The 14,394-nt window shown below is 40.2% G+C and overlaps 1 protein-coding gene across 18 annotated transcripts in view; it reads right to left on the bottom strand.

The window, feature by feature from the left end:
* The window catches only part of PUM2 (pumilio RNA binding family member 2), a 106,193-nt gene that overhangs the window by 23,550 nt on the left and 68,249 nt on the right, over positions 1-14,394 (bottom strand). For 8 of the 18 annotated variants that reach the window (XM_043542212.1, XM_043542213.1, XM_043542208.1 and 5 more), the window contains 3 exons: positions 7,617-7,760; positions 6,259-6,540; positions 664-900 (listed from right to left, as the gene is read on the bottom strand). In XM_043542212.1, the coding sequence (XP_043398147.1) occupies positions 664-900; positions 6,259-6,540; positions 7,617-7,760 (663 nt within the window). Of the gene's footprint in view, positions 1-663; positions 901-6,258; positions 6,541-7,393; positions 7,427-7,616; positions 7,761-14,394 lie in introns of all 18 variants that reach the window. The other 10 variants (XR_006289347.1, XM_037894011.2, XM_043542217.1 and 7 more) reach the window with 2 other exon arrangements.

Raw genomic sequence — 14,394 nt, 5'->3', positions numbered from 1 at the left:
TATTTCTAGAACTATTGTTAACAAAGAATTTGAAAATAATACAGAGGGGCACCACAGAAAGAATGCATTATGGATCTATAGCCACTTGATTTTCTTCATCTGCTTGGTGATAATCCTTGATGTCCTGGCAAAGTAGCTGACCTCAAGACAGCAGACTAATTGATTCAAGATGATCCTTCAATACATTCAATATTGTGAGCTTTGCTCAAGTTTTTCTCCTAACATTAGCATATCAGGTGATAGTGAAAGTTATTTCACTATCAAACAATACATTTCCTCATTTAAAGGGTCCTTTATAAATATAAATAGTACACAAATCACAAATAAGAATAATACACTTTTGCCCGTTGAACATAGTAGAAAGGAATATATACTACAAAAATTGAGTTGTCTTACTGGGCATCAGACCTTTCTTTCTACTTTTCAAATCTGAAGAGTGGTAGAAAATCAATTGTTGGCTCCATACTGCAAAATGCTGTGTGCTCTCCACTGTCACATCAATGAGAGTTTGAGTGCACTCTGCAACTTTCAGGACTGGGCCCTCTAATTAAAAACTGTTGGACAGCAAAGATAGTGTGACATCTTTTATGCAACATACAATATTTTACACATATAGAAATACATACACACATACAAACAAAAAGTGTTTTGTTTTGTTTTTACCTAAATGCAAACTGGATGAGGATCCATGTGATGAAAGTGATGGCGGTGGCGTAAGTGAATGTCCTGGAGTTTGGCTTGGCAGAGGCATGCCTATTGGACTTGGAGAGGAGGAAAATCCCAGACTATTGTAAAATGGCTGCCCTATGGGTGCTAGGCTGCTACTAGATCTTTTGTACAAGTCAGAGCTAGTAGATAGAGAATCTCTCCTTGTGGCACTACTACTTGCAGAACTGCCAACTGAAGAAGAAATAAAAAAACCCTAATTACATACAGTGTCAACTGAATAAAACCTATCCCCAACTACAGCTGGGCAATAACAGATGTGATCACAATAACTATAACAATTGTTATGATAAAGACAATTACTGTGATAACCGTACATGCTTTTGAATAAATCACAAACGGGTATAAACATACCACAGTTAAGGAAGTATTTTACTCAATGCCCAAATCTTTTGACATTTCACTTCAGACTTTTTACTGGTATATTGTAGTACTATGTTTTAGTGTCCTCACTTCAGGCTTTGGGAACAGTAGTCAGAAATTTCCTACACTATGCTTTATATGGTTCAGTGGTGCTGAAAGTATTGCCACTAATATCTGCAAAAAAAATTCCCCACAGGAAATAATTCAAGTTGGTGCCACTTGGTTTCAGGAAACAGGCTGGATAAAATAAAAGTATTTGCTTAAAAGCTGAGAAAATAAAATAATGAATCTCCTTCACTTTTGCCCCAGCTGCTACTGAACTTCTCTTCTTTGTCAGACACCTCTTAGAACTGTGGAAACCAACTGGCCACTCTAAGAAAGTAATTCTGCTAGAGTCAGTTTTCAAATTCCCTGAGAGAGTTGTTGGTTTTCAAAGAGAGAATATTTTGGAGGAAGATCATAAAGGGATCTTATGATCATAAAGGATCATAAGCTGAAAAGAGGAGAAGCAGAGCACAGGGTGGGATAAACAAAAAAGAAGGGGAGGAACTGGGAACAGCTTTAAACACTATTGTGATATTGCTTGAAAGTAAATTACGGACTAGAAGCTTAGGCTAAATTGTATTAGTGAAGGACTGGTATATTGCCCAGTAGTATCAGCAGGCTGATGACCATTCTAGGATAAATGAAGGGATACATATGAATCACCATTTTACAAACTAAAATATTCTGTAATGTTATGTAATAGTGAAATGTTAAAACAGAGTTCCTGTTTTAATTTTGGAACATTTCTAGCACACTGGTGAACGTAACTAATGCTGCTGCACTTCCAAAAGTAATGAGCACATCTTGAACTCAGTTTGGCAAATTGATTTTTATGTCAGTTTAAAAAGGACAGGATCAAAGCTGACAGTTTTAAGCTCTGACATGTATAAATATAAAAATAATAGGTGGGGCAGGTAGCACTGCCAACTATTAAGGTTGCCCGTCAATTCCTAGGACTGGAAGCACGATGTATTATTATTACAAGATCCTGATTTTCAGTTGCTTTTAAGTTTACCAAACTTTAGCCATTTGGGCTGAAATTTTCCTTGCTGCATTCCTGCCTCAAGCTGAATTTTTTGGAAAATTTCATTCAGAACAGTTCAGCCATTTCAGAGAGACTGGGGTTAGTGAAGAATATGCTTTATTTATGTTAAATTCTGGCAACTTTTAAGAAGCTCTCGTATCCCCATGGTTTGGAACAGAAACTTTAAATTTGGCTGAGAGTGGCCTGTCAGTCAGGGATGAGCCTTGTTGTCCCTGTAAAAACTGTCCAGATTTGTTCAAGTTATAAGCCTTTGGGGAAAAAAATAGTTTGCATATGCTCAGTAGAGACTAGAGTATCAGCTAAAATCTCCAAAAAGTCTACACTAGGCATATCCCCTCCCCCAAGACCAAGCAGGACTTTCCAAGCAACTTCAGCTCTAGGCTGTTGCATGCTGTGCCTGGGCTGGATACCAGAACTGATAGTCTGGAGACTCTCTTTTCTGTGCTCTTATTGTCTCCTGCTGATGTGCCCAGGCACTAAATGGGACAAGAAGGCTTGGACTGGGAGCTCACTGGGCAAGGAGAAAGAATCAAAGGAGGCTGGAGATCAGAGGAGATGCCAACGTGGAGACTGGAACAAGGAACTGGGGGGCAGACACAAAACACTAACACTAGAAAAGAAGCCCAGGGACAGAGACATATCAGACAAGGAGCTAGGGGAAAGCGGGGGGAGGAGGGGAGGGCACAGAATGGTACTGGGCCTAGCTAGGTAAGGAGACTGGATATAAGGAGCTGGGGGGGAAGATTAAGAAACCTGGGACGAGAAGTGTGAGGAGTGGAGAATGGGTCTAAAGGTACCAACCTGCTGATGAACGATATGGGTGTCTACTTGATGCGATATGATTGCATTTTGGTTTTTTAGTTTACCTTTTTAAAAAGTAAGAAATTGCATACAAAGAACTACATTAAAATAATGTTATTAAGGTTGCAAGTGCAAGAACTCACAAGTCAGGAAATGCCAGAATTAAGGTTGCCTAATTTGGTCCCCTTGGGAGTACGCATTACAATACAATCTTTAATTACATGATTACATACTATTTTTTCCACTACCTTTTTCAGTGCATAGAGATGTCTTAATGAGTAGCTATTCAATATTTTGTTTTCCTCTTACTGTTCAATAAGTGATCCCATATCTTATTTACTACACACAATTTCCGCATCCATTTTTCTGTGGCACTTCTCACTATAGGATCTGAGTGCTTCACAAAATTAATGAATTTATCTTCACAATAGCTCTGTGAGATGAGTGGGTGTTTTACCCCATAGACTTCAGCTGCAACTGTGAGTGCTCAGCATTTCTGCAAATCAGACCCCAATGTCTTGAATCCAGCACCAAGAAACTGAGGAACACAATTAATGACCACCTTTGAAAAGTTTGATTTAAGTAACTTGCCCAGTATCACACAGGATCTCTGTGATAAATGCAGGAATAGAACCCAATTCTCCAGGGCAGCATTCAACTGCCTTCACCATGAAACCATGCTTTCTCTTCCTGCATTCCTCTGCCTCACTACACATTTTCCAACTTCTACAACAAATGAAGAAGTGTTGTATAGACTTTCCTTCACTATACAATCCTGATTCATTCCCCAAATCAGGTCCATCTAGTGAACTGAATAAGGTAGGGGTCCTGTGGAATAAATAGGTCATAATCATGTAATTAAAAACGTAGTATAATGCATGTGCAGAAGAGGGCCAAATTAAGGGTGGACAAGCAACCTTAATACTGAGCATTTCCTAACTAAGTGCTTGACTTTGCATCCTTAACAATGTTCTTTTAATATAGGTTTGTGTGTGTAATTTATATACGAGAGCAGAGTAGTACAATTCATAGTCATCACAAGCATGCCTGCCTCTGTTTGCGCTACTTTGTTTCCCAGCCAGTCAGTCAGGATATTAGGTTTACCACAGATTTACTTTGGAGTGCTTAATTAGATTGTTAATTTTTTTATTTTTACAGGAAAGAGCTATGTTTTTGCCTGTCAGTCTTCATTCTTCCCATTTAATTAGTACCCAGGTCTTGCAAGGCACTGACTGGAGACAGAGAGAGAAGCTCAGTACTCTGACAAGTCAACTATTAAGCAAATTCCCCTTTAATTTGTGGCAAGTATGCATTAACATCGTTTTACAAAGGAAGGAGTTCTACAGTTCAGTTATCAAAGCTGTTATAATTAGTATTTTTATCAGCAACTATATAGCTTTTAAAAAAGGCCGTGGTTTGGTAGGTATGAACTATACTTGGCACAAGGGCACCTGAATATATTAGGTAGCAACTCATCCTAAGGGTTCCACTACACTTCTCAAAATACAAAGCACAGACTGCTTCTTTCCTCATGAAGGGCTCACCTGTCAGTAAAGTCAGCTGGAGTAATGATTGAGAGATTTCAGCATCTTGGGGCTGCGGCCAAGGTACCCACTGCTATACGACAGAGGGCTCAATCTGTTGACTTTCAAAACATGCTGGAAGGGTAATTTTTGCCTCAGTGGTGGGCCGATATGTGGCTGACATTTATTTAAGTTGTGGGGTTGTCTTTTTGATGCTGCTGCTCAACAAGTTGTGCATTTAAAAATATTCTACATGTTTAGAGATTTCCTACAGGGTTTATATCTTGTACATTAAAAATATATATATACACATACGATTCACTTCATCAGCCAATAAAGTGCAACCAAATCTGGAGCAGAACAGGGCTGTTTAACAGTGCACAGAAAGATTACGGAGTGGTTCAGCAGAAAAATCTACATTTAAAAGTTTAGAAATGGGAATGCACAATTACTTTGTAAATAAGGCCCATCTGTATCAACACTGCTTGAGATCATTTGAGAACTCAACTGAATACCCTTCTAGTTTTTTGGGGTTTTTTTGTTTTTAAAGAAAGGGGTCATATTTGGGTGCTCTTAATTCACCCAAAATTGGCATAATTAAAGGCCAGATTGTAAACTTTGATTCTGGATTTCCTGGCTTTAGTAGTTTTATCACAATGAATGTTATTCATATTCTTTAATGGAAAACAATGTTGAGACAACCTGTATATATGCCATACTTAAAAGAATACTGTTGAAGTGTGTAAGCTCAAAATTTTGCCCCAACATTTATTCATTTGAGAAGTGCATGCAATTGTTAGAGTGTTCTACTGATGTTACTAAAATAAACTTAGTAAGCAACCCAGTGCCATAAGTAACTAATGACTAATGGATGTATATAGCTGAGGAAGAGATTTTCTACAAAGGAGTTGAGTTTCCAGCTTGTAGAGTTGATGAACAAATGATTTGAACAGGAAAAAGCTACCTTTCCATGTGCTCTTATGTGAATAAAAAGAGTGTGTCAAGTTTCTACTACAACTAAAAAAAAATCAAGAACATTATGGCTATGTGTCATATAGTGTTTTTCAAAATAGACAATTCAATTTTGGGACACCTACGATAATGATTAAGGCCACAGTCCTGTCAAGAATTACAGGCATGCTTAACTATACTTATCAGAGCAATCCAAATGAAGACTATGAGACTACTAATTGGAGTAACTCTTTGCAGAATCACAGCCTAAGGCCCTTTAAAATATCATGTAAGGATGAGCACAACATTTGGTCATATCTGGTGTGTGTGTGTGTGAAATCTATTTCAATCAATACTTCTAAAATAATTTAAAAAAATTTCAAGACATAAAAAGCGAGTTACACCTCAAAAGCGATGGGCTAATCAATGGTTTTATAATATTTTTAAAAACACAAAATGCAGTATTGCCTGAGCAGCTTTCTAAAAATAAACAAACACAAGAACATTCTAGACTAGTATACAGTGCTTATTATAGGAAAGTAATTTTTTGAGAGGTTTCTGACTGAGGTGTATTTTTTTATATTACTAATTTATTAAGAGAACAAGTTGCTTCTTATACAGAAGGCCTAGTGGATTAAACAGACTCTTGCTCTTCTCTCTAGATTATGTGGCTATTTTTGTTTTAAACCTAAATAACCTTATTTTTCAAGTTCTATCTGGAAATATGTGTGGAAGCAAGAGTCATGTATTTTTTCCTTAAAGCACAAATCTCATAAAATCTCCTCACTATATTAAAGAACCTACCTGATGAGCCAAATCCGCCAAGTGCAGAGCCGATAGCTGCTCCTAAGGAGCTGCTACTTCCAAAGCCAAGAGATGTACTTCCTGGTTGGCCAGGACCATGTGAAAAAAGGGAACTGCTCTGGGAGTTATTGGTCAAAGAGTTACTGCCATAAAATGAATTAGATTGTAGACTACTATTTGTTTGCTGCTGCGGCTGTTGTGGTTGGGCACCAAGTGGCCGAAATAGACCGTTCGTGGCTCCCGCGAGATTGTTTGCTGTTCCTCCAGCTGAAGCTGCTGCAGCTGTAAGACACATGTTTTCAATCATCATAACGGCTCTCTAAAACATTTTGACCTTGCAAATGGACTATTCAGATCTAATCTTATGTTCATGGATCCCTCCCAAAGAAGTAGATATGTACACCTTAAATTAAGGACTAAAATATACTTTGCAATACTATACAATCTTGATTATCCAAGGGAAAAAATGATTATTTTTGGATAATTGAGGCTGTGGGAAATTGTCAATGCAATTCAGAAAATTTTCAGTGCAGACATGACTGTGTGCAGAATGGGATTTTGGTAATCAAGGTTAGGATAGCAGTGTTGTAACTAACATTAATTGAAAGATGCCTTCACCTGCAACTGTCAAAAATGAGCTCTGGATAAAAATAAGCAGCTGGAGAGGGTCAACAAAGTCTTATTTTCTGAGATTTTCTACAGGTTCATTTTGTCCATCTGGTGCCAGGAGTTATGATTTGAATCTTATGGGAGCCACAAGCTAATGCAAAATGTACAATGTACTAAACAAACAAGAGCACCAGACCCTACAACTATTGAAGGGTAGAAAATAGAACTAGAACCTTTTGATGTCATATTAAGTTCTCCCTTTCTTCCTATAATCCACTGTACATTTTAATCCTTGCTGCTTTCTCCATGAGGCCCCAGGGCAATCCATAACCTTCTGCCAGGCCGAAGCAATGAAATGGTGCTTCCTTAGGGAAAGCATCCTTTTAGAGACTGATGGGAAGTGCATGTATATGCATGGGGAGAGGGGAAGGAGAGAATGCACTCTTTTAGAAGCAGTAACATTTGCAGGGACGTCCCTGTATGTGTATGGGGAGAGAGGTGAGGAAAAAAGGGAGGGAAGCTATACCTTTGAGAAGCAGCAGCATTTGCAGGGGTGTGCCTGTATGGGGAAAGGCATGAGAGAAAAAGGAAGGAGAGCATGTATGATATATCTTTCAGAACCAGTAATCTTTGCAGGGTTTACATAGAGTAAGTACCGTAATTAATACTGGATATTCCTCAACAAAGATTAGAGTGAGAAGTTGCAATATAAAACTTGAAAAAAAATGTATGGCAGATCTAATACTTACCTGCTTGTGCTGCTGCAGAACTAATTATAACAGGAGTTGAGGCCACCAATCTGACTGGTGCTCCAAGGCCAGTTCTTGCTCCAGGGCCTACTACTAAGGCACCAGTCTGATCATAATAGGCAGTAGGGGCTAGTACTTGATAGCCTGGACAATACAAAATAAAATGTTTACTAGTAAAAACATGTGTTTTGGGGGAAAAAAGCACAAGTCAGCATCTCTCCTCTCCTTGAAGAATTTTATGCCAATGAACAAACCCAGAAGGCAGTATTTTTGCAATATTCCCTAAATGTCAACTAGATCTCAGGTTGAGCTAAACATCCAGAAAACAAATTTTGAAAATAATTTTCATGTATATGTACATTTACACTGGAAAAATGTCAATGAAACTGGGAAGCTCTAATATTGTACATCCCAAAGAAGTTCAAGAGCTTGAGCTTCCCTAAATTGAACTGGATTTTTATTTTGAAATATCGATTCTCTTTAAAAATAATTTTTTCCTATGTGGCATTGAAGTTTGAAAGTAAAAAATAGTGCTTCTAAAGTTAATAAGCAGGTTTCTGATTCCAGGGTTTAAAGAGCAACATCATTTGCCATAGCTGAGTGGAATCTTCTAATCTATTTCTTCTTATATTTTTAAATATATTTTCTATTTCTTCCATTCTACCATTATTTGCGTGTAAGTAAATATATACAGAGAGAGCTAAAAAACCCTCACCCCCATCACCGCACACATACCTACCTCTTAAGTTAAATTAGGCGTGGGATCGAGAGTTTCTTGCATTTCCAGGCAAAACCACATTTAAAATCCACCCACAAAAATATTTTGGGGGAGGACTGTTCCTGCAGCAGTACAGGTGGGAATATTAAAATTAAGTGCTGGAATTAAAATGACTCTGTCCTAGTCAGTTTCACTTTGAAACTCTCAGAAAATATTTTGTCCTACAAATGAAACTGATTAAGTTTATGTCAGTTTCATTCTGCAATTCTGAGGTTTGGGTGGGGGAGCGGAGGGAGGGAGAGAGAGAGAAAACAAAAAACGCTTAAAATGAATGCATAACAGAGAAAGAAGGGACACAAAAAAGGAGACTAAGCAAGAATAAAAGGAGGCATGAAAAGGAGAGTATGGCTAGGAAAACACATCTCTCCCTTTCTCTCTCCAAACCAAAATGCAGGGACAGGAACATACAGATATAGAGTAACTTGTGTCCACTATAACGGACCTAATATCTAAGAGTCAAAATAAGGGCCTCAGAAATGGAAAAGGAGGAACAATATATAATTCCAGAAAGGGAGAGGGTAAGACAGAAAAAATAAAAGCAATTGCTTTAAATACATACCTAGATAAATTTAACAAAATAAAATCACAGTGATCATTCCATATGCTCCCCCCACATGCAAGCAAGCTGGTTCAAATATATATAACTGGGGTGGCCAAACTATGGCTCTTGTACAGTTAAAGTGTGGCTTGTGGAGTCTCTCCCCACCCCTCCTCCCCCATTCTCCACCTACCAGACTCAGAGGAGAGTTCAGGGCTTCTGCCCTGCAGGAAGAGGGGGGTGGGTGGTGCTAGGGGCTTCTGCAAAAGATGACTGATGCTTGGGGGGCAGGGCGCCCACAATTTAAAGGCCCCTCCCAACAGTTTGAGTCACAACCCCCAGCATGCCCCCCCACCCTTAACAGCCCCTCCCTGCAGCTCCCAGGTTTAGCTTTGCCTGGAGAGGCAGTAGCAAAACAGCTGTAAGCTGCAGAGAGGGGCCTCTGCTTTAGATCTGCAAGGAGAGGCAGTAGCAAAAGCAGCATCTCTTCGGCAGCTCACAGCTTGCCGGCTGCCGTGCAGGGAGGGGGCCCAGCGGAACCATGTGACCAAGCAGTGCCAGCGAACACTGGCAAGAATCAGGAGGGGGTGACGTGATGCCTCTGGCTTTTGCCCAGTGGGGAGGGGGAGTTTGGGACTTCAGCCTCAAGCCCTGGCAGTCACCTCCCATGGAGCTGTAGCCCCGAGACCCCCCATTTCCACAAGTCTGAAGCCCCAAGACCTAACAGTCACACCCCGTCCCTCGAACATCGGAAGACTGCCGTATGTGGTGAAGAGGGTCAGTAAGTTTGGCCATCCCTGATATATACTATCCCTGATATATTGCAAAGGTTCCAAAAAAAAAAAAAAAAAAAAAGAATCAAGCACTTTAAAGTTAGGAAATGCCAGAATAAAGTTTACCTGTGCAACCTTAATTTACATGATCATATACTATATTTCCACAGGATCCCTGCCTCATTCAGTGCACAGGATAGATGGTGTTCCTCAGAAGCGTAACCATTCAGGTTTTTAACTCTTTTCATCAAATGTGTTGTCTCAGGCTTTACTTAACATACCCCCATCCAAACTCTGTATTGAACACATAATCAGTAGTCTCTGTATGGGTATTTCTACAATATTCCTCTCTGTAGTATCTGAGTACTTCACAAACATTGATGAATTTATCTTGACAACACTCATGGGAAGTGAGGTCCCACTGTCATGCGTCCATGAATGTTGGCTACTCAACGCGAGATATCTAAGGTCTGATCTTTTCACAGTACTTCACATTTTTACAACTCTTGATATATTCAAAGCACAGGTCCAACCAACTTCAGCTTTAGTAGTGAGTGCTCAGCACTTCTGCAAATCTGACCTTGGGATCTCAAGTCAGGTACCCAGAAGAGGAGGAACACACAATTAGAGGCCACCTGTGAAGTTTAGTTTAAGTCACTTGACCAGCACCATGCAGTAACAGGGATAAAATCTAAATTTCCAGCACGGTAGTCAACTGCCTAAATCACAGTATCATCCTCTCTCTTCCTGTAGTCCCGTTTCATTCACTCCACACCTTTCAACTCTGTAACAAATAATACAAGGATCCTATAGACTACAGCAACATTCACCCTCACCTCAATTCATCCACAGGTCCATCCTGTGCACTGATTAACACAGAAATCCTGTGGGGGAAAATACTGGGAGCATGTAAATAAAGACTGTAAATTGAAGATGGCACAAAGAAGCTGAATAGAGTTGCACAGGCAATCTTAATTCTTGGATTTCTGAATTCGAGTGCTTGACTTTTCAATCTTGATACTCTTTTGAGATAGTTTTCTTAAAATATCATTTCTTAAGCATTTAAAAAGCAAACTGAAAAACAAATTCCACCATGCGGAACCCCGTCAACCCCCATGAGGATCATCAGATTTCAGCATACACCTCCTCCACTGGAGCTATACGAGCAACCCTGAGTAAGTCTATCAGCAGACTTCTTACAAGAGAGACACTTAGCAAGTGGATTCCCACAGTGAATGGCTAGATAGCAGAAAAATGATGAAACTCTAGAACGCTAGGTTCAAGGCTATGGAGGCCAATGTGCTTTAGAGGTTATAAACCCTTCTGCTGTGTCCCTCTCTGCTCCTATTGCCTGCAGCATGTCACTATCCCTACCCCTTATGCACTCCAGTCAGGCTGCTTCCTCCGCCTCTTCCAAAATGACAGCAGAGGAAGCATTGAGAGCATAGGAAAGAATCTCCCTGCTCTCAGTTCCAGTGCCTGGTGCTACTACAGTCCCGAAGACCAATTTAAGGGAAGTCCTGTTCAGCTGCTGAAGCTGTGGACTAGTGCATGCTCAGTGCCCTTGGAATCTTTGGAGAATATTAATGCCAACTCTTACAAGCCTGCATTTAGCATGTGCAAACAACAGTTTTCAGAGGCCTAAAATTTAACTAAGTTTGGTCAGATTTTCACGGGGGCAGCAGAATGTACCTCCTGCCAAATTTTGAGTCCCTGCCCCAAGCCAAGGAAGCACCTACAGTATTTCAACTAAACAGGAGTAAATGCTTTTTTTCAAAAACATTGGCGAAGCAATGCATTTCCCCCAGCCTTATTATCAGAACTGGTGGAACTGTTTTTGCTGAAAATTTTTTAAAAAATTCAACTTGAGGCAAACACCCAGCATGGGAAATTTCCAGCCTGAACAGTTACAGTTTGGCAAAAGTTATATAAGCAACTGAAGACAGGGTTGTATAATGTAAAGTGTTGGACAACCTTAACTATAGCCTGTGCTGCCAGCTCCACCTATAGAACGGCTGTGCTGCCACAGGCTTCACCACTACGACCGCGGCTTTCCTACGCTAGAAAAGGGTGAGGCTTTCTGACTGCACTCAGCTTTAGTGAAGTTCTGTAAAGAATGCAGAACAGAATATTAGAAGGTAAGTGATATAAAATGCACAGCAGAAAAACACTCCTTACAATGTTACTATACACATTTATTACGAACATTAGTCATAATGATCCAACTACCAGTATTTTCACCTCCCTTTTATTTACATGTCTTCCAATGTATTCAAGCATGGTGGACTTTTAATTGATTACTGGTATGCCACAATAAATCTACTTTTTCAGAACTAGAAAGGGAAAAGGTTACTTACCAGTACTTTTGTTTATTTGAGTCTATTGTTTTTGCATATCCATACTTCTAAAATGATGCCATAACATCAACATGCACACACCCCACATGAGCATGTAAACAGTCACAGCTCTCCAGATGCTTTCAGGCTTACAACACCTGTATATATGTATTTTTCCCAAGCAAGAGCGGGGGGGAGGTGTGCAGGGAAAGGAAGTTCTATGTGTACACAAACTTGGAGTAATACAACGTGTTAACATCAGAGCTCAAAAACTACTTTGTATTTCAGATTCACTAAAATTGCTGACTACCATGACGTGTTATTTCTGCACCATGTCCAGGTATGAAAACAGATTGGAGATGTCTAAGGAACAGGAGGATTCCACATGCTGTTGGTATTTGCTTGTCACTATCTTATCCATGTCCTCTGGCAGTTTGCTAATGAGCGATAATTGGCATGGGCATTAGTGTCAAGAGACTGTTTCCTGAGAAAAGAAAAGGAGTACTTGTGGCACCTTAGAGACTAACAAATGTATTTGAGCATAAGCTTTCGTGAGCTACAGAAAGGCTTGGACTAGGGATATGTTTGAGATCTGCTGGCAGTTAGCAGCCCCCCCCCCCCCATTTTTGTGATGCATAAATGATCTCCACCAATAAAAGTCCTCAGCATTACCCACTCAATCTCCTCAGACATAAGGAACAGGGCCCCAGTGACTAAATTGCTGAGAAGATCTTGTTATGTACATTTTGAACCTTAGAACGAGACACTATGTAAACTGTATTCCCTCCTGCCTTGACATCAAGACCATCCTGCATCAGATTTGCTGGAGAGAAACTGATAAGATTCAACATGGCCTCCCACCTATCATTTCTCTCCCTCCTCCTGTCACAGATCTGTGGTTCCTTGCCTGCTCTCCTCCTCTAACCTCTCCCCACACCTGTTCCAGTGACCACATGATCTCTCACATCATGATCTTCATTGCGCCTATTCATCTTTCTCCTCAACTAGACCCCTCACTCCCAGCTCACTGCCTTCACAATGCAAGCATCCTGTGGTCTCCTCATCCATAAAATAAAAGCTGCTTCTCTACCACCATCTTTAATCCTCTGAACACAAGAATGCCATCTACTACTGCTGCCTCAAGTTCCTCTGCACCATTTGATTTCCTTGCAGTCTGGCTTACCCACTCTCCACTCCACTGAAACTGCTTTCACAAAGGCCAATGACTTCTTTTCACCTGAAGCTCATGGCTTCTACTTCATCCTTAGTCTTCTTCACTTCCCATTATGATTTTGAAAGCACTGATCATACCCACCCCTTTCTTGAAATCTGATCCCTTGGTTTTTGTAACTCCATCTTCCGTTTATCCTCCTATCTAGCTGCATGGAGTGGAAAATACAGCAGACAGGTATATGTACACAGTACATGAAAAGATGGGAGTTGCCTCACCAAGTGGGAGGTCAGTGCTAACAAGACAATTCAATTAAAGTGGAAGTGGGCTATTCTCACTTGGTAAGGAAACTCTCATCTTTTCGTGTACTGTGTATATATACCTGTCTACTGTATTTTCCAATCCATGCATCTGATGAAGTGGGTTTTAGCCCATGAAAGCTTATGTCCAAATAAATTTGTTAGTCTCTAAGGTGCCACAAGTACTCCTCGTTGTTTTTGCTGATACAGATTAACATGGCTACTACTCTGAAACCCGTCCTCCTATCTAGTAATTCTGTCAGCATTTTTTAAATGGCGTTACTCATCCTTTCCTCTCCCACTCTAATCAGGGAAGCTACAGTGCTTTGCCTAGGCCTACTCCTTCCTCTCTCTACATCATTTCTCTAGTTGATTACACAGCTTCAATTGCAATCTTTACACCTACAACAGGAAAAATCTACTGACCTGTCTCATAGACTCATAGATGTCTCCTTCCATCCAATCCCATATCAGAGCCCATCATCTCTTCCTGGACATCTTACTGTCAATTTAAATTTAACATCACTAAATCGGATCGTCTACCCTCCTAAATCCTTCACCACTGCTTCTTTCTCCATCGCCGTTCACACCATCACCCTGCATTCTCTCAATCTGGAGGTCATTTTAGATTCCACGCTCTCGACTTTGATCTACGCATCCAGGCTCGTCTAAATCTTGCTGCTGCTTCCTTCTCAACATGTCCAAGATCCACCCTTTTGTTTCTGCATACTAAGCTAAAATGCTCAACCAGGCCCTCCTCATCTCTGTTCTTGATTACTGCAACCTTCTCTTCTTTTCACTCCTGTCATAAGAATGCCCATACTGGGTCAGACCAATTCCTCTGACAGATACTTCAGAGGGTAAGAAAAGAATAGGGCAGTTA

This window comes from Chelonia mydas, chromosome 3, assembly GCF_015237465.2.
Source record: "Chelonia mydas isolate rCheMyd1 chromosome 3, rCheMyd1.pri.v2, whole genome shotgun sequence".
Lineage (NCBI taxonomy): Eukaryota > Metazoa > Chordata > Testudines > Cheloniidae > Chelonia > Chelonia mydas.
This window is presented reverse-complemented; position numbering and strand designations above follow the sequence as displayed.